The following is a 26,895-nucleotide window of genomic DNA, read 5'->3' as shown; positions in this document are numbered from 1 at the left end:
AATAAAAAGGACTGGGACTCAAAAGGGAAGGTGTGTAAACACACGCGTCTCTGTTTTGTACTGTCGGAGTAATAAATCTGGGTAAATCCGTGAGGACTGACAAAAAAATTGCAGTTGAGTTCTCCATCTTCTCTTCTGGGTTTTGTGTATGTTTTACATTTTAGCCCATCAGAACAAGAAATGAAAGCTTTCAGTATGTTGTTGTTTCCAGATGATTGAAGGCCATGAAGATAAATTAATAACCCAAGAGCATGAATAAATGAAGGAAAAATATATAAGTATGTTTTTTTCCCCCCAAGTGGCCCTGAACTATCAGACAGAAGGCCGAATGATGCAGCTGAACAGGGCGAAGTTCATGGTGAACGGAGGAAGTGGCTACGTCTTGAAACCCCCACCCATGTGCAATGGTAGGAACAAATATACAGTATTTAAAGGTAAACATGCAAACTGATTTCCTCCAGCTTTGATTCAGTGTTAACTTTGTTACAAATCTGCTTTCTGATTTGTGAAATCATCACTGTATTAGTTCATTTGATCGTATTTAGTTTAAGTCACCAATCCATATTTACAGTAGTTGCATTTGATCAGCCAAATCATGTTTAATGTGTGATGTTTGTTTCTTTACATTTGTACTGAATGTGATCTGATTTGCTACAAGATTGATTTCGCTAACAAGTAATACAATATCTCATCTCATCTCTCATCTCATTATCTCTAGCCGCTTTATCCTGTTCTACAGGGTCGCAGGCAAGCTGGAGCCTATCCCAGCTGACTACGGGCGAAAGGCGGGGTACACCCTGGACAAGTCGCCAGGTCATCACAGGGCTGACACATAGACACAGACAACCATTCACACTCACATTCACACCTACGCTCAATTTAGAGTCACCAGTTAACCTAACCTGCATGTCTTTGGACTGTGGGGGAAACCGGAGCACCCGGAGGAAACCCACGCGGACACGGGGAGAACATGCAAACTCCACACAGAAAGGCCCTCGCCGGCCACGGGGCTCGAACCCGGACCTTCTTGCTGTGAGGCGACAGCACTAACCACTACACCACCGTGCCGCCCTAATACAATATTATCTCACTAATTTTTTTTGGGAATATGTGAATCTTATGTTTTAATGAAAGCAAAAAGTGTGTATTTAGAAATTTAAGTTCAAACTGGATCTAGAATATCATCCTTACATCTTCCACATTTCCACGATAACTCCACCTTCAAACTTTGGGAGGCAGAATCATATTAAAGACATATAGCACTAAGGAAAAAAAGTATATTTAACAGTTATTCCACAAAATCGAGTCGTGCATGAACTGATAGCCAATGAGGCACGTAGCACTGAGTTGTCTATAAGCCATGTATGATGAGATTGATTGGAATAACTGTTTTATTCTATCCACCTTCACTGGATTTTGAGAAATGGAGCATTTTTATTTTTTGCAAATTTGATAAATAAAAACTTTATACAAAACGTCCAACAAAATTTCCACTTAGAATGTAAACAAACCGGCGAAATGACAGGAGCGGTTTGTGAAAAATGCTCTAATAATAATTCTTGAAAAATAAAAAAGATATGTTCTTACCATCAAATACTTTTATTCCATATTTTGTTCCTTTTTTTGTATTTTTAGGGTTTTCTTTTTCTGGGTTTTTTGGTGGTGCTATATTCTTTTAGCTATTTCTGTTTCTTTTAAACATTTGATAACAATTTTTGGGGTTTTGTTTTCGAGTAGAGTTTTTATTTCATCCTCGGTTGGTTCAGCAGCTTTTTTTTGTTTTGTTTTGTTTATTTGGTATAAAAAACAGAGTACATTAGATACATTAACTCACAAATTGTAAAATATACAATGGCGAATGAGTAAAAATTGTACCACAGTGTATTATACCAAAGATTACTCAAAAAAGTCCAGTAGGGAACTTATTTCCACTGAGGTCCTCATGTGTAGTGAAAATAAAATAACCAGGGTGTACAAAGAATTATAAAATACAACAACAATAAAAAAATGCAATTATGACTTAAAAAAACCTAAACATTTAAGTTAAAAATAGTTATATTAAGAAAAAAACACGCTCTGACATTTTGTTTTTCTCTACTCACGGTATATGAGCTGATAGTCTAGTAGTAGAGTAGCCAATCAGAGTGTGCGATTGCTCATATCCAGTGAATGTGGATACAATAGATTTTCACTGATGTCACGGCATTCCGGGGAACGCCCCCCAGCCGCCATCTTGCAGGGCAAACAAAATGGACCATCGCCACTACCGGCTACGTTATCTCAGACGAATTTATGAAGTTATATAGTCAGTTTTCTAAAATAAAGATCAATGTCGGCAAAATCAAGCAAACAGAAGGATATAGATACATTAGACGACATCTCACGACAACGGTATGCAGCCAAACTGGCCTTGATTGGGGGAATTGACCCCTACGAAGTGGACAAAGATGCATTTTCAAGTGACTATGCAGGGCTGCCAAAGCCTGAAACTGCCAAAGACTGCTCCAAAGCCTGAAACTGACTTCATCAAACTTTAAAGGCTGTCTGATATATACAACTTTATATATTCACAGCGCCTTTTGTCGGATGCTGCCTTTTTCATGGCTGAATCGCGCAGATCCGATTTTTTTTAGGGGGGGCGTTGGAGTGTATGATTATAAATTCAAAGTAAATTCTGTATTAAAATTACTAAATAAGCAAATCCATTACAGTCCATGAAACAGGAAGTATAAGGATGAGAAAAAAACAGTTTAAATCGGAAAGCTGCACACATTTGCGCAGTCCTGCACACCGCTCGGGCTGCACAAATGTGCACAGCTTTCCGATTTAAACTGTTTTTTTTTCTCATCCTTATACTTCCTGTTTCATGGACTAACAGATTTGCTTATTTAGTAATTTTAATACAGAATTTACTTTGAAATTATAATCAGACACTCCAACACCCCCCCTAAAAAAAAAATCGGATCTGCGCGATTCAGGCGGCATCCGCCAAACGGCGCGCTGTTTGCATCCCAAACACAAATCAAATCATACAGAATAGACCTAAAATGTTTTTCAAAAATGACCCTTGGGTGAGTGAAGTGACAAGTGTCAAATAGAAACGTGACAAACGAGCGATATTAAGTGTACATTACAATGTAAACGTACACTCAGCGGTTCCAGTTAGGCATTCTCCAGAGATTGTTTACATGATGTTTTGGTTTCCAAAAACAAACTTAAACACAATTGATTGTTTATTTAAACAACTTACCACTTATAAAATGATCGGAGCAGACTTTGCTGTGTTTGGAAGGCTGATAATCCTTGTGGTTGATTCTCGCAAGCCATAGATTTCTCCTTTGTATGCTGAGTTTCTTTGTTTGCTCGCCTTCGTGCTCCCGTACAGTGGGAATTCCATAAAAGCTCCGCTTGACGTCATCATCTGACCTATTACGACAGCCGTGAATACAACAGGTGTGCACCATTGCTAGCTTTAAATAGCCTGCTTGGGTTCTTTTGAAGACTTTGTACTCGCGGGTTACAATGTGTGCTCAGTCACCCGTACGGTAAGCTTGACCCGCAAGATGACCGCCACTAGGGAATCCCCAACTCTGTGACGTCATGTGAAAACTATCTATAAGTCCTATTGTCCGAGCTGGCCACCCAAAACATTCCATTGTTCAACTTCTTCATATTTATAGTTATGGAATATTATCCTGACATGCGACCTGACAAGATGCAGAATTACTGTTACCATCCTGAAGTTGACTATTTTTCTATGACAGACCATGCTGAAACCTTTTATTCCTCTTATACCTCACCAATTTACCAATGATAGGTTAATATACGTATTTTTACTTATACTTAGTAATACTGTGTATCCATTTATAGTCATATTTAATGTTGTTTATCAGCCACAAAACAAGTTATTTTATGTCTTTTTTTTTTTACATTGTAGTAGCAAGATACTATTGCTTTACAGGGTTCCCACTGGGTTCTGAAAAAAAATATTCTCCACTTTTTTTCCTTGAAAAATCAAGTCAAAGAAGTATTCTTCACTTTTTTCTAATTTTTAATTCACTTAGTCTGAATTTTTTAGTTACTGACTCATCAAAGTGGACTTAATACAGGTTTTTACCAACCAAACTGGCACAATTCAAATATTTGTACAGATATGGAGCACTTGCATGTGACGTCACAGCCGATCCAGATTGTGACAGACGCCATCTTGTCGGTCAAACGCCATATTTCCGCCTTCTACTTCTGGTTCTACTTCTACCTTTTCTTCTGGAAAACCCTACTATATACAATTCTACTACAATGGCTGCGGCTACAAGCTCTCCCTACCTGTGCACGTTTTTTATGTGTATTTTTGCGTGTTGTTCATCTGTACCGGACTTCAATATCCACTACAACCGTATGGACTTACTGGACATTGGTTTCCAGCAGAAAATGACGGTTTGTAGCGATTTCCATCGCATGCACAACATTCCGGACGAGAGAAAAAAAAAACATTCCGGACGAGATAGCGAGACCAGCGGGGTCTCCGTGGATTGTTATCGGAAGCAAAGCGAAGGAGGCGGCGCCGGGAGCGGAAGCAAAAGCGAGGCTGCAGAGCCGGCCTGTTGACTAAGCTCAGAAAACAGCCACTCAAACCTCCACTGCTAAGCCTCTATCTCTCCAACGCCAGATCCATGGTAAACAAGATGGACGATTTGGAATTACAGCTGGAATTACCTTATTCTATTCTATTCTATTCTATTCTATTCTATAATTGGCTGGTCAGTGCAGTACTAGTAATACTTAAGTGACTTACCCATCCAATGAGGATTATTTTCTTGTTTACAAGATGCCACATCTGAGTCGCTGACAAATCCTGAATTTCTGTAAAGATAACTGTCCAGAGATTTATAAGCACGCAGTGCTTCACCACTGAACAGCGAGGGAAAGTTAATGAGGTAATTATACACGTCTGGGTATTCCACCTCCGGCAGTTCAATATCCACTGACACGGTCGTGAAAACTCCGTCCGGTAAGCCATAAGGGTCACTAATCTGTAGATCGTTTATTTTAGACATATATCTAGTTATCTGTTCATTATAAAAATGAGCCGTGTAGTCCGTCGGTTGAAATTGATCCATTCTGTACACGAGTGCAGCAGTATTCAGCTGTGTTTTTTACCGACAAGATGGCATCTGTGTACTTTCCGGTCACGTGACTGCAAGATCTCTATAGCTAGGCCTCTCCATCACATATAAAATTTGGGCTCCACTCCAGCATCTAATAAGAAAGACTTGATTTTGGGCACCCTGTGCACCATCAAGCTAAAATTAACCTCTTTAGTTTGAGCTTCCTTAAGGTTATTTTGGCATGGGATTATTCAAAAGAGGTATTAGGACTCCTTTTAGCCTTTACTTAAACACAAAACTTGATTTACAATTGAACAGAGTTGAGAAGAGTCTTGGACCAACTAACAGTGAAGGGATTTGATTTTCGTGTTGAATTACGAACTGAACACAGAATAGCACCGTGTTTTTCATCATACTTTCACCATGGGAACTCAACATGCCATGCCGCCTGAAACATAGAGCCCTTCAGTTGCTTGCTGGCTGACAGCACTTTCACTTTGGTTGTTTTTTACCGACCCCTGTATTGCAGACACTGTCCGATGTGCTCGGGGACGGTAGGGGCTCTGAGTGTGCCTCTCCCATGGTTGTTTTGGTCCTTAAATCATCTTCAGTGCTTGAGGAAGTCCACCCAAAAAACTTTGCCAGCTTAGACTGTGCCATTGTTTGGTTCACGCAGAGATAATTACACCACCACACCAGGCTGATTAAGACGCACTGCAATTGGTCAAAAGCTTGGTGCTCATTTTTAAGAAGAAGAAGAAGAAGCCTTTATTTGTCACATGCACACTCAAGCACACAATGAAATTCATCCTCTGCATTTAACCCATCTGAAGCAGTGAACACACGCACACACACCCAGAGCAGTGGGCAGCCATACTACAGCACCTGGGGAGCAGCTGGAGGTTCGGTACCTTGCTCAAGGGCACTTCAGCCCAAGGCCGCCCCATGTTAACCTAACTGCATGTCTTTGAACTGTAGGGGAAACCGGAGCACCCGGAGGAAACGCTTGCAGACACGGGGAGAACATGCAAACTCCACACAGAAAGGCCCCCGTTGGCCACTGGGCTGGAACCCAGAACCTTCTTGCTGTGAGGCTACAGTGATAACCACTACACCACCGTGCTGCCCTGGTCACTACATGTAGTCAATTTTTATTGATCACAATCATGTGCTCATAGCTTACACTCTGGCTTTCCGCTGTCTTGTCACTGAGGTTGGGTTTCAGTAATTGTAGGGATTTGCGGAGGAATTTCTAGAAAAGATGACTTATGATGATGACAAATACATTCATCACTGTGATGACTGCTAGTAATTTTCTCTTCGTCACTGACATGTTTGTCAGTGACGAGTGTGATGAGCATCAGTAGGAACCCTGGCTTTATCACTAGTTTCTCTCTCTCTCTCTCTCTCTCTCTCTCTCGTGAATAAATAAACAACAACAAAAATGTGGCTTGTCATGTTCTAGAGAAACCTGAAAGTGTAAACTCATCTCTTTTGAAAACTTTCTTGTATTGGAACATGCAATGTTGCAGCTTTACCTTTGACTGTTACAAAGTGCTCACACTGGAGACTCCTTCCAAAAGTGTTAGATTTGTTAACAGAAAACTTCACCAAAACCTCTCATCTCATCTCATTATCTCTAGCCACTTTATCCTGTTCTACAGGGTCGCAGGCAAGCTGGAGCCTATCCCAGCTGACTACAGGCGAAAGGCGGGGTTCATCCTGGACAAGTCGCCAGGTCATCACAGGGCTGACACATAGACACAGACAACCATTCACACTCACATTCACACCTACGCTCAATTTAGAGTCACCAGTTAACCTAACCTGCATGTCTTTGGACTGTGGGGGAAACCGGAGCACCCGGAGGAAACCCACGCGGACACGGGGAGAACATGCAAACTCCACACAGAAAGGCCCTCGCCAGCCACGGGGCTCGAACCCGGACCTTCTTGCTGTGAGGCGACAGCTCTAACCACTACACCACCGTGCCGCCTCACCAAAACCTGTGTAATTTTTTTCAAAAATAGAAACGATACCTTATTATAACTTACTATAAACCTTAATATAAACCTTGAAGCCTAAACTATCCTCAGAACTGATAATGAACTGGATGCAGCTGAGACAAAGATTTACAAAAAAGATTTTAGGTGAGACAGACTTCCATTACTTGTGAGCGACTTTAGCCATGTGAAAAACTAAAGAAGCAAACTTCAGACATCAAATAGGTCCTGGCTGATTACATTTTGCATCATTGTATCAATGTGAATTTTGCTGACTTTTTAAAAGATGTTCGTGTTTCTCATTGTATTCCAGGTTCCTATAATCCGTACAGCGATGACCCTCTTCCAGCGTATCCTAAAAAACAGCTGGTTATGAAAATCATCAGCGGGCAGCAGCTTCCTAAACCACCTGACTCCATGCTGGGTGATCGAGGGGAGGTCAGCTCACAAACATCACATTAACCATAATTCACAGTAATACAAATGGAACGTCTGAAATGAATAAGATTTCCTTCTTTTATTTTTTTCTTCTCTCAGATTATTGACCCCTTTGTGGAGGTGGAGATCATTGGCCTTCCAGTAGACTGCTGTAAAGAACAGACCCGGGTTGTTGATGATAATGGTAATTTTGTTTTTTTCCTGCCATCACCTACTCACACTAAGTGCAAAAAGAAATAAGATTCCATCTGGACTAAAAATATATCTATACACTCACCGGCCACTTTAATAGGAACTTGTTCTTGATTCTAAGATCCCTGTTCTTGGCTGCAGGAGTGAAACCCAAAGTGTTCTTCTGCTGTTGCATGCTGAGATGCTTTTCTGCTCACCACGGTTGTAAAGAGTGATTATATGAGTTAGTATATCCTTCCTGGCAAAAAAGCTCGAAGCAATCTGGCCATTTTCCTCCGACCTCTTTTATCAACAAGGTGTTTGTTTCCACCCACAGAACCGTCGCTCACTCACTTGATGTTTTTTTGTTTTTCGCACCATTCTGTGTAAACTCTAGAGACTGTTGTGTGTGAAAACCCTCGGAGATCAGCAGTTTCTGAAATACTCAAACCAGTCCATCTGGCTCAAACCAACGCCCATACTACAGTGAAAGAAAGTCACTCTTTGAGATTACAATTTTGTCCATTCTGTTTGAAGTGAATATTAACTGAAGCTCTTGATTTGTATCTGCATGATTTGATGCATTGTGGCTGCTGTCAAGGGATTGGCTGATTAGAGATTGCATAGAACAGCAGGTGTATGGGTGTTCCTAATAAACAGACCAGTTATTGTATATATAATTTTATTATTACTTATTCCTAATGTGGTCAATGATGTAATTATTTGCACTTGTGATTTTTTTAAATGTATGATTTATTGATTTTCATGTTGCTTTTTGTGATCAAAAATTATTCACATGATCTCACATCTGTTCTTTTTGGGTTTCACGACTCCATTTCAAAGATGTTTTAAGCAAGGGTGCAGATAGCACGGGGGACAGGGTGGACATGTCCCCCCCAGATTTATAGTGACCCCCATCAAATCAAATCAAATCAAGTTTATTTGTACAGCGCTTTTAACAATAAACATTGTTGCAAAGCAGCTTTACAGAATTTGAACGACTTAAAACATGAGCTAATTTTATCCCTAATCTATCCCCAATGAGCAAGCCTGTGGCGACGGTGGCAAGGAAAAACTCCCTCAGACGACATGAGGAAGAAACCTCGAGAGGAACCAGACTCAAAAGGGAACCCATCCTCATTTGGGCAACAACAGACAGCCTGACTATAATATTAACAGTTTTAACAGGTATAACCCTCAACTGTCCTCATGGGGCCGTCCTTCACAGGAGTGGGGCGATAAAACTCCGACCAGACACAGGGCACCAGGATGGATCAAGCAGGTCCGAGGGGCAGAAGAGGCCAGCATCTCAATCCCAGGATCAACATGTAACTCAGAGGGACAGATGGGGGGGGGGGGAGAGAGAGAGAAAGAAAACACGTTGTTAGGTATGCCCTAAAAATGACAAGTATTAAATCTGTGTGGTAGGCTCGGAGAGACGAGAGTCTTTACATCAGGCATAACACACAACAATGGCATGTTAATATGGTAAAATATATCATGACCTGCTCTGGCTGGATGCTTCCACGTTTTCTGTTAGGGAAAGTCTGGACGCCCTAGGTGGAGTTAGTAATCCCCCAACTCCGGCATTAGAGCCCTTACAGCGGGGCGAATGGGTGACGGCTCGGCGGCATAAGCGTAGAGCCAAAGCTACCGCTGAGGCTCGCCCACGGGAGCACCACTCCTCTCCGCGTCACGTGTCGAACAGGTTTGCTCTCCTTAGTGATGCACCCACTGAGAAGCCCCCATCTGTCCCCCCCACCCACCGTCCCTATGTAAGGCGCCACACATAGGTAGAAAAAGTGAGGATTAATGTTCCGTTAGTTAGACTAACTTACACTGCAGCACAAAGTTGAAATGGCAGCAGCAGCAGCCTTGTCAGTGATCAATCCACATTTTCCCCTTCTTGAATCGGTGTAGGCTGGAGCAGATCCTTACAGAGTTGGAAAAGCAAGGTGTTCATTTTCCACGTAACTCTCGGTTAATAACACTGCACAGCTCATCCATTTGATAGCAGCGGTGTTTCTGCTGCGACTAATGGTGCGTTCAGTTGTACTCGTAAGTTGGAAGTTTGAAGTCGGAAAAGCATTGAAATCCAGCATCTCCCAGCATAAACGTTGAGGTTTTCGTTTCATTTCATTAACTGGCCATTTTTTTCGAATTCCATGTTCCATGATGTCCCAGTTTTTAAACTGGGAAGCGCTCAGTTCTGAGGTTATGTTGCTCGGAGCTCCAAGTTCCGACTTCCAATGTAAATGTAACGCACCATCTCGACCCCGGGGTCCTAAGGAGAGCTGGGGACTTTGCCTGTCGCGGTAACCATAGTGATCTTAAACAACTGTCTAATGACCGAGCTGGTGATCTTTCTGCCACATTAAGCCAGAGAAGAGGGGGGAAAAAATCATAGCGTTTGTTTCAAGAACCAAAAGATGTAAATATCCTCTGCCTGTTGCCTTTCCCAGATGTGACAAATACTTGTTTTGTAATGTTGAGTAGCTCGTCTGATAATAATAAGAAGGAATTTGGACTTACCTGAAGTAGGCTAAATGTAAAATAACAGCATTCTAGGCTGTAGGTGAATATCTTTTAATGTTGTTATTTTTATGTATAATGTTATTTTAGTAAGCAGCAACTGTTAACTGAAATTATGAGATTCAAGATGTTAACATTGTCCTCCTGGCCTGCAGGCAATCCCTGGTGGGGTCAACAATGAAAAAACAAAAAAACAATTAGCTACAGCGTTTTTTCAAAAACCGAGCAATGTTGACCAGGTAGGCCTTTGTCTACCAATGTTCATTCAGTTAGAAAACTCACAATTCAAATGCATATTGAAGCTTCAGTACACACACACACACTATATATATATATATATATATATATATATATATATATATGCATTTACACAAAATGGAATCATTTGCTGACAGCTCAGTCCCCCCCAGTTCAAAAATCCTATCTGCGCCCCTGGTTTTAAGCCAAGGATCCATATCCTGGACTTTTATATAATTTATAAAACTGATTCCAGTGTTCAGTTAATTAGTTATTTATTCACTCAACCGGCTGACAGGCAATGAGCTTATGCCATCATGTTTCATCTATTGTCCGTCATCCGGCGGCGTCCACATTTCATGAAAATCGCTTCTTCTCCCTCAATTCTTCACCTATTTTGATTCTTTCTGGCATGAAGGTAGGGCTACCTAGGCTGCATATAACTTCTACCCAGATTTGCATAATTGCAATCATTAATGAAGTTATGGACTAATTAAGCCTTAATGAGCAGTTCAACAAAAATCGCTTTCTTCTCGGTCAATTCCTTGCCATTTTGGATTCTTTCTGGCAAATAGGTTGGTATTCCTAGGGTGGATATCGCTTCTACATATAGCTTGTACATATATAGTGTATATAGCTTGCAACATTTATTGCGCAATTTGGCCCACTTTAGATCATTCCTTCTGGACTAGACGGGGCCGGCGTGAGCTACGCCATCATTGACAGTCTCGTTAAATCTATTTGAATCATATTCCTTGAAATACATCCATCCATTATCTGTAGCCGCTTATCCTGTCCAACAGGGATAGCCTATCCCAGCTGACTATGGACGAGAGGCGGGTACACCCTGGACAAGTCGCCAGATCATCGCAGGGCTGACACATAGACACAGACAACCATTCACACTCACATTCACACCTACGGTCAATTTAGAGCCACCAGTTAGCCTATTGAGGTATTTCACTCATGTGACCAAGTCATGTGATGCTGCCATTTTGGACGGCACGGCTCGAATCAGTTTGAATGCGAGGAAGGCAACAAACGAAAAACATAAAAGAAAAAGGAGCGAGATGCAGAAAACACCTTCACTATCCAGCGACGTAGGGCATTTACAGGGTGAGCAGAGGGAGAGGTATTTGCAAAAATTGAGGTTAGCAGGCTTAGAGAACGACGTTTACCTGCTTCCACCAGGATTGTTCACTGATGTACGGAAGTACACGAAGCCCTCGTCTTTACCTGACTTCGGCCCACATGATCTGTATACCTATGTCGTTAAAAACCCATCGCCATACACAGATATTGACCTGAAAGCGTATAAGAGTTTGGATGCCTACAAATATGTTGTGTCAGGCTGGGTAACATGCCTACATCAGCGGGTCGTCCCTGGAGCCGGTGGTCGCCATCTTATTACAGCTAAGGTTTGTTCACATTTTCATTTACTTTCAGTCCTCAGGATAAACAAAATGTTATTAAATGTCATTGAAATAACTTCTTAGTCTGTTGAGACATGGCCCGTTATAAATTTGCTGTTACCAGGCAATGACTAAGAACTGTATTATTAGGGTCAGTGTAGTTGTAGCAGTGTACTAGCAACTAGCTGTTAGCACTAGCTAATGTCAACAACATCATAGCTGGTATGTTACTGTAGCAATGTTTACGTTCAGTCATTTGGATGACTGTTAAAACCTTTCAGTCTCAAGTTTTTCCTTTACTGGATTTACTAGTTTACTGAGATAGCGCGCTCGGGCAAGCCGGGAGCCCGGCTAGCGCGCGCTAGCTCAGTAAACTAGTAAATCCAGTAAAGGAAAAACTTGAGACTGAAAGGTTTTAACAGTCATCCAAATGACTGAACGTAAACATTGCTACAGTAACATACCAGCTATGATGATGTTGACATTAGCTAGCTTGCCGTCCAAAATCGCGGACACCAGGGCATCACGTGACCCTGTGACGTCAGGTGAAATACCTCAATACTGCATGTCTTTGGACTGTGGGGGAAACCGGAGCACACCCACGCAGACACGGGGAGAACATACAAACTCCACACAGAAAGGCCCTCATCGGCCACTGGGATCGAACCCGGACCTTCTTGCTGTGAGGCGACAGCGCTAACCACTACACCACCGTGCCGCCTCCCTTGAAATACATTTCTGGAAAAAAAAAGTATTTTCTATTTTTTCTCTGAAATGTCGTGGTTTTCTTTTTGAGTATCCCTTGCCCTACCTCTAACTACCCCTAAGGGTATGGAACACCAGTTTAACCCCCTGGTTAATGGTGGCTTGTCTCAGTATCTAATCAGCATCTCAGTAAGTTGCATCTATAAAGGATCAGTGATAATGGACATCTATTTATGTCAAAAGCTGAGAGTCTATCGATGTACTGTACATTGTTTTTCTTGGTTGTGTGTGTGTGTTCAGTAATATATATATATATATATATATATATATATATATATATATATATATATATATTTGTGCACTTTGTTATCTTGCTGTGTGCTTCTGAATGCAGGTTTTAACCCAGTGTGGGAGGAAACCCTATCGTTCACCCTGCACATGCCTGAGATTGCACTAGTACGTTTTCTAGTATGGGATCACGATCCTATTGGGCGAGACTTCGTGGGCCAGAGGACAGTCGCTTTCACAAGCCTCATGCCAGGTGAGAGAAGAGAACTCAAACCTCTTCTGCATGAAGATGTCATAGTACAGTTAGTTAGACAGGCTGTCTGGGGGGATGGCAGGTGGATGAGAAGAGAGAGTCAGATTAGAATGCCATCATTCCCTTTACCCGAGTGAAACAAATCTCACTGGGTGTGACACAACAAGAAAGTATATGAATGAGCATGGCTTTGTGTGAGACAGGATGAAATCTTGTGTTAAATGGATGCTGTGGTGTCAAGGAGCAGTGTGTGAGAGAAGTAACAGAACATCGGGTACTGGCAGGTAATAATGTGCACCAGTAAAAAAAAAACACTTTCTCACCTCTAGGTTGTGAAATATAGACTTTATTATTAGTTAGTGGTTGGCTAAATATGATATAGGATGGTACATAGTGTGTACTTTTTGATAGTTCATTTTATTTGTCTCTTTTAACAAGAGATATTATGACTGATCAGCTTTACAGAATTCCGGATGTAGATTGAGAGATATGTAAATTTAGATTTATTCTATCCACATTCACTGAATATGAGCAATCATGCACTCTGATTGGATACTCTACTACTACTAGGATATCAGCTCATATACTGTGAGTTGAGAAAAACAAAATGGTGGCACGTGTTGCTGAACCAATCGAGAACGAAATAAAAACTCTGCTTGAAAACAAAACCGCCAAAACATACAAAATAAGCAAAAAAAAAAAAAATGGAATAAATGTATTTGATGGTAAGAATGTATCTTTTTATTTTTCAAGAATTATTATTATAGCATTTTCACAAATGGCTACTGTCATTTCGCCGGTTTGTTTACATTCTTCATCTTTAACCTTCATCCTACCAGCCAATTTTACATACACAAACTACCAGGCGGGGTCCGTATGGACCCCAGGAGGGAATACCTTGAAATCAATGCAGTAAGAACCAATTCAATGCAGCAAACAGACATAACTTTATTGAAGAACAAAATCCACTACTGCTGAATATCAGTGATGTATTATAAATGCAATAACACTGCAATAACTAGCATACACATAGCAAATTATAGCGCCACAAAAAAAATTGGCATTATATACATGATTTTTGCAGCTCATGCAGCTGTAAAACATTCTGGATTACAACTTAGGTCTTTTCTTACAGAATTTAAAACAAAAAAGTAATTGTAAAATAATTTAGGGCTTTTGTTTTGCAGCCTGTGCTTATTGCAGCAGTGGGGTCCACACGGACCCCAAGAAGGAATGCCTTGTAAGTTTTATATTAAGGCAAAACTGAATACAGCAATCATTGGTAGTTTGATTATGGAATGTTACTGTACTTCCCATCTTCTCTGAGGTATTATAAGTTTGTCAGTAGCTTGTCTGGCTTCACGTGTGGCTTTGTCATCAAACCTGAGGAATTTCAAAATGTCAGTAAACCTTCCCCTGGACATGGTAGCTATGAACAGTGGTCTTCCTTCAGTTTCCGACCATAAAGCTGCCACTAGTTCTTTGCTGGATTTTTGAACCCCTGCTAGTATGCAAAGACCCAGGAAGGCTTTCATCTCAATATCATCGAGGAGCTTCCATTCTCCTCTTTGATTCTCTTGGTGTGCTTCATTCCATTCTTGATTCCATCTTCTGGCATACCTGTTTGTCTCATGAACTACAATATCAATCATCTCAGGTGTCACATACAAAAGAAAGGCCTCTTCAATACTTGCACGTTCAGCTTCATTAGTGACACCAGGTCGGTTCCTAATGATGTCTTGAGCCTGTCAACGTCCACCTGGAGGAGGTGCCTGTTGCCATACAGTCCCATTTCTTCCTTGTAGTACACCTTGCTGGTTATTCTGTTGGTCTTGATCCAATGGATGAGCAACTTGAGCAGGTTCATCACCTAGATGTTCCCCTTCAGCATCCCCTTGTGGCTGGGCTTGTCCCCTACCTCGTCCTTGCCCTCTACCATGGCCACGGCCACAGCCTCTACCGCGGCCTCTACCACGCCTTCAGCCTCTTCCAGGGCCTCTGTTTGGAGCAGCTGCAGCACCATGGTTCCCTATTTCTTCTGGATTTTGATCAGTGGGTCTGTTTTCATCTGCATGTACTTGCTGCTGAACTACTACTTCAGTGTCACTTAGATCTGAGGCTTCAGAGATGTGATCTGCCTCGGATCCCGATAAGTCACTAAATTCACTGTCCTCAGAGTCATTGTTTGTGTTCAGAATCTGCCTTAAGGCCTCTGCTGCTGTGTATCTAGCTTGTCTTTGTCTGTTAGCCATTATGAATCTGAAACAACCAAAAAGAAGCTAACTTTCAGTGCGCTATTCAATTATAAAATGAAAGACAGATAAATTTTACTCTGGGGTCCGGTTGGACCCCAGTAACAAATTAATTATACCTTCACAATGCAAAAAGCTGATCTTCTGGTGCTTTAGTGTTTTAATTAAGACATAAATTCCGACAAATTCATAAAACGGTGAGGCAGCATGTCACATATTTTTAAAATGGCAAACAAATATATAGGTGCGGGGTCCAGATGGACCCCACTTGGTAGGATGAAGGTTAAGCACTAAAATTTGTTGAATTTTTTAGAATGGTTCAAAAGCTCAAAGAAGTTTGAAAATTACATCACTGAAATGTCGAAGGAAGAATTAAATAAATGTCTAAAGCTATTCTATACCTTGGCGTGGAAGCAAGACGGCACTTTCTACAAAAAAACAACAACACTAAAGTCAATTCGTGCAGCCATCGATAGGTTTTCAAGAAGTCCGCCTAGGCGGAAATGATTTTGTCGGACGTTTTGGATAAAGTTTTTATTTATTGAATTTGCAAAAAATAAAAATGCACTGTTTCTCAAAATCCAGTGAATGTGGATAGAATAAAACAATTATTCCACTCAATCTCGTCGTACATGACTTACAGCTATCAGCTCATGTACGACTCGATTTTGTGGAATAACTGTTCAATATTTATAAGTAAGCCAGAGGTGAGGAAAACCCTCTTGAGTCAACATGATGAAGAAATATTAGAGGAACCATACTCAAAAAGAAACACATCCTCTTCTGGGTGACCCCCAAATCACAAAATATCAATTGTTACAGTATACAAGTGTAGGAGAGTAAAGACAAAAGACAGATGGTAAAAGCAGGGGCTCAGTGAAATATATACAGTGGGGCAAAAAAAGTATTTAGTCAGCCACCAATTGTGCAAGTTCTCCCACTTAAAAAGATGAGAGAGGCCTGTAATTTTCATCATAGGTACACTTCAACTATGAGAGACAGAATGGGGGGAAAGAATCCAGGAAATCACATTGTAGGATTTTTAATGAATTAATTGGTAAATTCCTCTGTAAAATAAGTATTTGGTCACCTACAAACAAGCAAGATTTCTGGCTCTCACAGACCTGTAACTTCTTCTTTAAGAGGCTCCTCTGTCCTCCACTCGTTACCTGTATTAATGGCACCTGTTTGAACTCGTTATCAGTATAAAAGACACCTGTCCACAACCTCAAACAGTCACACTCCAAACTCCACCATGGCCAAGACCAAAGAGCTGTCAAAGGACACCAGAAACAAAATTGTAGACCTGCACCAGGCTGGGAAGACTGAATCTGCAATAGGTAAGCAGCTTGGTGTGAAGAAATCAACTGTGGGAGCAATTATTAGAAAATGGAAGACATACAAGACCATCGATAATCTCCCTCGACCTGGGGCTCCACGCAAGCTCTCACCCCGTGGGGTCAAAATGATCACAAGAACGGTGAGCAAAAATCCCAGAACCACACGGGGGGACCTAGTGAATGACCTGCAGAGAGCTGGGACCAAAGTAACAAAGACTACCATCAGTAACACACTACGCCACCAGGGACTCAAATCCTGCAGTGCCAGATGTGTCCCCCTGCTTAAGCCAGTACATGTCCAGGTCCATCTGAAGTTTGCTAGAGAGCATTTGGATGATCCAGAAGAGGATTGGGAGAATGTCATATGGTCAGATGAAACCAAAATAGAACTTTTTGGTAAAAACTCAACTTGTCGTGTTTGGAGGAGAAAGAATGCTGAGTTGCATCCAAAGAACACCATACCTACTGTGAAGCATGGGGGTGGAAACATCATGCTTTGGGGCTGTTTTTCTGCAAAGGGACCAGGACGACTGATCCGTGTAAAGGAAAGAATGAATGGGGCCATGTATCATCAGATTTTGAATGAAAACCTCCTTCCATCAGCAAGGGCATTGAAGATGAAACGTGGCTGGGTCTTTCAGCATGACAATGATCCCAAACGCACCGCCCGGGCAACGAAGGAGTGGCTTCGTAAGAAGCATTTCAAGGTCCTGGAGTGGCCTAGCCAGTCTCCAGATCTCAACCCCATAGAAAATCTTTGGAGGGAGTTGAAAGTCCGTGTTGCCCAGCGACAGCCCCAAAACATCACTGCTCTAGAGGAGATCTGCATGGAGGAATGGGCCAAAATACCAGCAACAGTGTGTGAAAACCTTGTGAAGACTTACAGAAAACGTTTGACCTCTGTCATTGCCAACAAAGGGTATATAACAAAGTATTGAGATGAACTTTTGTTATTGACCAAATACTTATTTTCCACCATAATTTGCAAATAAATTCTTTAAAAATCAGACAATGTGATTTTCTGGATTTTTTTTCTCATTCTGTCTCTCATAGTTGAAGTGTACCTATGATGAAAATTACAGGCCTCTCTCATCTTTTTAAGTGGGAGAACTTGCACAGTTGGTGACTGACTAAATACTTTTTTGCCCCACTGTATATGTGTGTGTGTGTATATACATATGTATCACTCGTATATAATTTAAAAGTTTATATATAACTTTTGACATTTGAATCTGAACCGCGTTTCATCTGAATAACAAACACGATTCACAGAAAAGTTATAACCCATTTCTTCAAACCAAAAACACTGAACGTCCTTTTGTGTAATTTGTACTTTGATTAGGCAAGATGTGCTCAGTCTATGAACTTTCAGTTTCTCCTCCAGACATATTTTCATGGAAAAATAATGACAATGAGTAAATCATGATTGGTGGCATGAACCTACAGTGCGGGGCTCATTTCAGTAAGCCCACAGCTTCTCTTTGTATCATCCTGTGTGTGTGTGTGTGTGTGTGTGTGTGTGTGTGTGTGTGTGTGTGTGTGTGTGTGTGTGTTTTACACTCGGTAAAAAGAAAAGGAAAAGAAAATCACAAATAATTCTCTTTAAAATGTTTGTTAGCTACCAATAAGATGAAGCGGATACCCCAAAATATTAAACCTTATATTGATTTATCTTTTACCTTTGAAAGACGGCAGGCTTAGCTCTGCTAGCCCATGGATATGAGCATCCTTTGTACTAAAGCAAGATTGAGATTTAGGCATTAACTGTTTTTGGGAAGTCAAAATATTTTACTTGAAATCTGGTCAGACTCATTCTCTTGATCTTTCCAACATGTTACAGGTTATAGACACGTCTATCTGGAGGGGATGATGGAGGCATCCATCTTTGTCCATATCTCAGTACATGATCTCTATGGCAAGGTGAGTTTATGACATTACACATATCAAGAACTTGCTTTTCCCTTATCTGTCATTTTCTAATTTGACATGAATATGCCATAAATTAATATCACTCTTTACCTTTAACATGACATGTTTAACAAAGTGTATCTAGGATTAGCACTACATTATGTGACTGCTGGTTGGTGTCCAACTGGTGACAGGAGGTTTTAGTCTTTGCCAGAATTTTCAGAACTGTTCAGGTTTAATTAAAAAGCTATTTGGCAAGACGACAGCTTAGTTAGACAGTCTGCCATCCAAGCTGTCACTTCTTTAACAACATAGTAATGACAAGTAAAGTAACGATAATAATGACATAAATTAATAAATGATCAAAGTATATAAATTAATTAAGAATTGAATTACATGTCAAGTGAGAAGTAGAAACACAGTTTGTATATAATTATATAATAATCTGATATAATTAATATTTAAGTTATTCCATGAACTCGAGTCGTACATGAGCTGACAGCCGACGAGGTGTGTAGCACTGAGTTGTCTATAGAGAGCGTGCACGTGACGTCACGAGGTCACGTGATATTCGTTATCCACCATTTTGGACGGCATGGCCGCGCATAGAACTTAGACGAACCCGTTCTAATTATCAAGTGTGTGGGAGTAGATCTTTCGAGAATGGTTATATCTTGTTCAGCATTTGGTGTAATCTTCTAATTCAATACTCCTAGTACATCTGTTAAGTTGATTTTCGGATTGAATGATAGCTGCATACTTAGAAACTAGACAGTCTGTAATGTTTAAAATGGCTATGCCTAGCCCTACTACCCTGGCCTAGTCTATGACAATGTTTTATCTTTTTGGCTCATATATGCCTTTGAAAGGCCAATCCATAGTAGGGATGGCGAAAACTAAAAAAAATCTTGACCGACCACCGAGCCTCATTAGCCGGTTAAAGTCGGTTAACCTATGAGTTTAAACAGGGATGCAAACGGCGGACGCCATTTCACGGCTGAAACGCGCAGATCCGATTTTTTTCTTTAGGGGGGCGTTGGAGTGTCTGAATAATTTCATCAGAGTAAATTCTGTATTAAAATTACTAAATAAGCAAATGCTGTTACAGTCCATGAAAAATAGGAAGTATGAGAAGAAAACTGCCCACGTTTTCGTGGAAGCTGCGCAGATTTACTGTTTTTCAGACAAAAACATACATATTTACAACCCTGTCATTATCTGGAACTGAGTTTAGATTTCGAACATTCTTAAGATAAAACGTCCTGCATAGTCTCTTTATGATAAACGTCTTAATGCCACTTACCCGTGAGGTTATCAAGTAGACATTCTTCTTCGGGAACTTCCAGAGGTATAGTTGGGATACCCATCCCGCAACAAAATATTTATAAGCTTCCAGGCTCTTGTAAGCTTTGAGGGCTTTGCCAGTGTAACACGATTCACGATTAACAAGAAAATTGTAAATGTCGTGGTAGGCCAGATCGGGCAAATCGCCGGCACCGCAGCTCCGAATTTCCCTGAACAAGGATTGCGGCAAGTTGTACGGATCTGCAATCCCCAACCTGGAACACTTTTCCACGTAACGCTGCCTCACGTCACCTTCAAGATGCTGAACAAACTTAGACAAGTAATCGCACGATGTAGATGGGGTATTTTCCGAATTTTCTTGGGGATTACTCCCTGGATCCATTACGCTTGCGCAAGGTAAACAATCCTGAAGCCGTCCAATATGCCGGAGTGGGCGGAGTACACACGTGCAGGTCACGTGACTGTACATCCTCTATAAGCCATGTACGATGAGCTTGAATGGAATAACTGTTTTATTCTATCCACATTCACTGGATTTTGAGAGGCAGAGAATTCTTATTTTTAATTTTTGCAAATTCGATAAATAAAAACTTCATACAAAATGTCTGACAAAATCATTTCCGCTTAGAATGTCAACAAACTGACAAAATGACAGTCGCAATTTGTGAAAAATGCTATAATAATAATTCTTGAAAAATAAAAAAAAGACACGTTCTTACCAAATACTTTTATTCCATATTTTGTTGCTTTTTTTGTGTGCAGTTTTTGGGTTTTTTTGGTGGTCGGCAAAGCAAATTAAAGGTGCATTACCGCCAGTAACTGGACCGGAATGTGGAACAAGAGATATGGGGGGAGAATATTCTTTTAGCTATTTCAGTTTCTTTTAAAAGCCCTGTGATGACCTGGCGACTTGTCCAGGGTGTACCCCGCCTTTCGCCCGTAGTCAGCTGGGATAGGCTCCAGCTTGCCTGCGACCCTGTAGAACAGGATAAAGCGGCTAGAGATAATGAGATGAGATGAGTTTCTTTTAAATACTTGATAAAAATTTTTGGGGTTTTGTTTTCGAGTAGTTTTTATTTCGTCCTCGGTTGGTTCAGCAACGTACACTGCCATTTTGTTTTTCTCTACTCACGGTATATGAGCTGATATCCAAGTAGTAGAGTAACCAATCAGAGCATGCGATTGCTTATATCCAGTGAATGTGGATATCTTAATAGCATTATACCATAGCGCTGTTGAATTCTTGAATCTAATTAGTCAGATAGGGTTGATTAATTTTCCTTAACAGCAGCACTGACAGAGTGTATGGTCGCACAGAATCTAAGATTAAAAATAAATGGATTCAAAACAAGTTATTTAACAAAGAACAACATGTTATCATTACTATTGTGGAACGTCCTGTAAGGAAATGTTTACTGAACACTTATGGAAGGCGTCTCTATTTTTAGAACTTTGCTACAATCTTCAGGACAGAAGAGTTCATGCTTTGCAAACTTGCCTGTAACAAATTTCTTTTTTTTTGGTCTTATTAACTTTAAGAGTAAGAAAAAAAGAGGCGTTGAGGTAAAGTGTAAAGTAACTTGTTGCACAGATGTTCCACAAGAATAAACAGATTAAAATGGATAATCAGATAAAAAGAGTGGTGTAATTATTCTTTAATGAATAAACATTTTAATTGTTGACACATTGCTATGGTCTAAAATGAATTGGATGCTTTGGGTTGTGTTGCTATAGAAAAATAATCAGCCTCATGATGGCTCAATGCACCTGCTTCATCAGATAACACCATCATTAGGGTTATGACTGTGAAAGTGTTTTCAAAATTTCTACTTTCCTGATGTTGCATTTGGTGAACTTTTACTCATATATTACTTTTTTGAAGTTATTTTTATTGGGTCATGCAAAAACCTCCCGCGCCCAACATCACCTCACTTTTGATAAATACATGCATATTAAATAAATAAATCATCTCATCTCATCTCATTATCGCTAGCCGCTTTATCCTGTTCTACAGGGTCGCAGGCAAGCTGGAGCCTATCCCAGCTGACTACGGGCGAAAGGCGGGGTACACCCTGGACAAGTCGCCAGGTCATCACAGGGCTGACACATAGACACAGACAACCATTCACACTCACATTCACACCTACGGTCAATTTAGAGCCATCAGTTAACCTAACCTGCATGTCTTTGGACTGTGGGGGAAACCGGAGCACCCAGAGGAAACCCACACGGACACGGGGAGAACATGCAAACTCCGCACAGAAAGGCCCTCGCCGGCCACGGGGCTCGAACCTGGACCTTCTTGCTGTGAGGCGACAGCGCTAACCACTACACCATCGTGCCGCCCTAAATAAATCATGATTATAAAATAAATTCATTGAAAGATGTGTGAAGTACTTTTATATAACAATAAATTGCTTAACAATTGTTGCAATAATCTCATCTCATCTCATTATCTCTAGCCGCTTTATCCTTCTACAGGGTCGCAGGCAAGCTGGAGCCTATCCCAGCTGACTACGGGCGAAAGGCGGGGTACACCCTGGACAAGTCGCCAGGTCATCACAGGGCCGACACATAGACACAGACAACCATTCACACTCACATTCACACCTACGGTCAATTTAGAGTCACCAGTTAACCTAACCTGCATGTCTTTGGACTGTGGGGGAAACCGGAGCACCCAGAGGAAACCCACGCGGACACGGGGAGAACATGCAAACTCCGCACAGAAAGGCCCTCGCCAGCCGGCCCCGGGGCTCGAACCCAGGACCTTCTTGCTGTGAGGCGACAGCGCTAACCACTACACCACCGTGCCGCCCTGTTGCAATAATAATTAATTATAATTATTATCACAACAATTGTTAAGCAATTTATTGTTATAACAAAATTAAATATTGTTATAAATTATAACTTAATTATAATTATTATTACAACAATTGTTAAGCAATTTATTGTTATATAAAAGTACTTTACACATCTTTCAATGAATTTATTTTATAATCATGATTTATTTATTTAATATACATGTATTTATCAAAAGTGAGGTGATGTTGGGCGCGGGAGGTTTTTGCATGACCCAATAAAAATAACTTCAAAAAAGTAATATACGAGTAAAAGTTCACCGAATGCAACATCAGGAAAGTAGAAATTTTGAAAACACTTTCACAGTCATAACCCTAACCATCATGTTTTCTTTCTTACTTATAAAATCCGTAAAATGTCAACCCAGTTACGGCTGTAAAATTCCACATGAGGCCGATTGAACATATCAACATAAACAAAAATTTGTCATTTTAATGTTCACTGCTATTATATTAAAGAAGGTTGGGCTTTGTTTGTGCTATCTATTACCTTTCTACATTCCAGTGGAGTCCCCTAGTCCTCAATCCCAGCTATACCATATTACACCTTCTAGGAGCTAACAAGGTACCATAAATATACTGAATGTGCTGCATGACACTGCATGATGGTACACTTTGCATTGTTCCATGTGTGAGCTCTGCTGCTATGTCTTAATTTTTATTGTGTCTGTTAGAGTATGTACAATGAGCTTGTTTTAAATTTGGACTAAATCTGCACCATTCAGTTACCAGTTTTAGTTACCTGATGTGTGTTAAAATACCATTGAGTGGCTTGCTTGTAAGTGTATGGCGCCATCTGTAGGTCATGGAGAGTAGCTAAGAAAATCAGAGAAATTGATGGTTAATTCTCTGTTCAAATCCTCTAATTAAACATTACTACAATGACTGAAGCACAATGCCTCATAGTGTTTCCCAAATGAAAAAGCATACATTCCAGTATTATTTAAATAATGGCTGATGGGCATGTGTATAAGGAAAATGTTTACCTTTTCCAAACCTGTGTGATATTATTGCATGTATGTCCAGTTATGTGTGTGCATTTCAATACTATAGGTCTAAAACACTATATATTTGGTACATACCACTTAATGGTTAATTAGTATCAATAATTTTGGTGTTGTGTTCTTCCCCTCAGGGTCGTCAGTTACGGGGTTTCCGGGGTCTGTTCAGCAAGGGCTCCAAGTGCTCTGTGGACACACAAGTTCTACCACGTAAACGCTCCCTGAGTAACCACCTGCTGCGCAGGACAGCTAGTGCTCCTGCCAAGGGACGCAAGAAGACCAAAACGGTACTGTCTGAAAGCTCATTTGAGAAGGAGGAAAGCAGCAATGGGGACCTCAAGCAACAAGCTATGGAGAAAAGAGTGGGACCAAGGATGGGCCTCCAGCACCGGCCAGCCTCCATGCCTTTAGAGAGGCTCCTACAAGGCCGTCTTACTGTATCCTCCTCTGAAAAAGAAGGACCCGACACTGGTGCTGAGACTATAATTGGTGAGCTTAATAATCGATGTTCAGACACTGGCAGAAAACTTTAACAATTTGTGTTAATTCTTACACACACACACACAACAGTAAGGCTTTCTCCACCATGTACTGAAGCCACTTAAACTACAACACAGTTGTGACAGGGGTATCAAATCTTATGTGCAAAGGAGCAGCATGAATGCATGCTTTTATTACAGTCAAGCAGGAGCTGCAACTGATAGTTGATTGAAGGTCATTCATTCAGGAATAATGTCTTTATCCTGGTCAGAGTTGAAGTGGTCAGGTTTTTCAGATGAGATTGGACTAAAACTGTCAGGGCTGATGATAACTATAGACCCCAAATGCAGGACACAGACAACAGAATAAGGTCAATAGAACATATTTATTTACAGCTTTTATGAAGTGGGGGAGAGAAGAGTAGCTTAGTTGGAGCAAGGATCAAACCTGGGTTAAATTAATGAGAGCATGACATTACGTTACATTACATTACAGGCGTTTAGCAGACACTCTTATCCAGAGTGACATGCAACATACGCAGAGCAGCCTGGGGAGCAGTTGCGGGTTAGGTGCCTTGCTCAAGGGCACTTCAGCCATTCCTGCTGGTTCAGGGAATCAAACCAGTGACCTTTTGGTCCCAAAGCTGCTTCTCTAACCATTAGGCCATGGCTTTCCATGACTTTTCCAATGAGACAACAGAGATCTGGGGTAAGGCAGGATGGAGCAGGGATAAGCAATCCAGTAAAGAGTGAGCATAGTTGGGAGAGCAGCAAGCAGGTGGGCAACTGGATGGTGTAGAGACTTTGGTGTAGAGATTTTGGAGTTTCCAAGTCAGCACAGCCCACCACGCAGGAAGAAGGGATGATGGTATCAGGGCTAGAGGGGAAATCAACCAGGGAGGGCTGACGAGAGAGAGCACCAGGTTTGTCATTCTTTGAACTGAGCCAGTAAGTGAGTATGAATGTGAAGTGAGTGACTCAGCCAAAGAATAGCACTCTATGGACTTGCGGGAATTGAGGCATTTGCCCAATTGGATGCATTCCAGATTCTTGTGCTCAGTCCAGACAACAAAATGGTGTTCAGCCCCCTCTAGCCAGTGTCACCATTCTTCCAAAGTGAACTTGATGTCTAGCAGCTACTGACTGCCAACATCATAATTGTATTCAGTGGTGGTTAGCCAGCAAGAGAAGAAGGTGCAGGGGTGTAGTATTCGGTCTGATACTGGATGCTGGGAGAGGACTGCCCTGATGCCTATATCAGAGGCATCCATCTACACAATGAATTGCCATGAAGGATCAGAATAGGAGCTGATGTAAAGCATCTCTTCAACTCTGTGAAGGCAATGTCCACTTCAGTATTCCAACTGAAGGGCCTGGCAAGAGAAGTGACTTGGGTTAAAAGGGAGGCCACCTGACTATAATCCCTGATGAACCTGTGATAGAAGTTAGGAAACCCCAAGAACAATTGCAGCTGCTTGTGGGAAGTGGGCCAGTCAGTCATGGCTCTGATCTTGTTGGGATCAGCTCTCAATCTTCCAACTTCTATTATGTAGCCGAGAAAGGTGACTGAGGGGACAAGAAACTCACACTTGTCTGCCTTTACAAACAGCTTGTTGTCCAGCAGAGATTGAAAGATCTGGCAGACATGTTACTGGGGTTCACAGGAAAAGCTGAGGATATTGTCCAGGTACATGAAGGCACAGTAGTTGATGAAGTCCCATAACATCATTTACCAAAGCCTGGAAGGCCACTGGGGCATCTGAGCATGGCTCCCTGACTGGAAAAGGTTTAGAGGAGTGAGCAGGTGTCTGCTGGTTCCATGGATGGCCAGTTCATTCCGACAGGGCTGATAACTGTCAAACCCCAATGCAAGACACAGACGACAGAATAAAGGCAATAGTGCACATGTATTTATAGTATAGATAAAGTTGGGGAGAGGACAGTGAGAAAGTGAAGTAGGGAGAGTGCCTTGGTTGGAGCAGGGATCAAATCTGGGTTGTAGCAAGAGAGTGCAAAACTTTTCTAGGCCCACGGAGAGCTGAAGCAGAAGGCAGGCTGGAGCAAGGATAAGCAATCTGGCAAGGAACGGCAGGCAGGCAGCCGGGTGGATGGTGTAGAGATGGTGAATGAGGGTTCACAATGGCAGAAACAACAAACTTTCAGAGATCTGGAGTGATGCTAGGGTTTAAATGCAGACAGGAGATGAGGTTTATGTGTGTCATAATCAGGAAGCACACCAAGCCCATGTGCCGCTGCAAAAGACACACTCTTACACATACACCCATGGAGAGAGAGAGAGAGAGAGAAAGAGAGAGCGAGATAGAGAGAGAGGAAGGGCATGTCTGGCCAGGACCATGACAAAAGCACCTTAAAAGTGTAGCAAACACCTTGTAGACTGACTGTGCAACCAGAACTTCACACAAGCCCCTTTCACATATGAAATCTGTTATTGTATGAGGTAAAAACAACATGGAATAGCTATCAAATTTTCATTCCCACTCAGTCTTTCACAGTGTGAACAATGCAAGACCAGATATGACAAATAATTCATGAGTTGGCAAGTCCATTGTTGTGAAAAGCCCAAGCTGAGACATTAGCTCTT

At 41.3% G+C, this 26,895-nt stretch overlaps 1 protein-coding gene across 1 annotated transcript in view; it reads left to right on the top strand.

Annotated features, from left to right (window-relative positions):
* The window catches only part of plch1 (phospholipase C, eta 1), a 300,261-nt gene that overhangs the window by 268,289 nt on the left and 5,077 nt on the right, over positions 1-26,895 (top strand). Inside the window, 7 exon segments of the mRNA XM_060924490.1 lie at positions 300-407; positions 7,425-7,549; positions 7,649-7,733; positions 13,001-13,147; positions 18,580-18,659; positions 23,319-23,378; positions 23,949-24,303. Of these exon segments, the coding sequence (XP_060780473.1) occupies positions 300-407; positions 7,425-7,549; positions 7,649-7,733; positions 13,001-13,147; positions 18,580-18,659; positions 23,319-23,378; positions 23,949-24,303 (960 nt within the window).

Source organism: Neoarius graeffei, chromosome 6 (genome assembly GCF_027579695.1).
Source record: "Neoarius graeffei isolate fNeoGra1 chromosome 6, fNeoGra1.pri, whole genome shotgun sequence".
NCBI lineage: Eukaryota > Metazoa > Chordata > Actinopteri > Siluriformes > Ariidae > Neoarius > Neoarius graeffei.
Note: the sequence above shows the minus strand (reverse complement) of the source record. Positions and strands in the feature narration are given on the sequence as shown.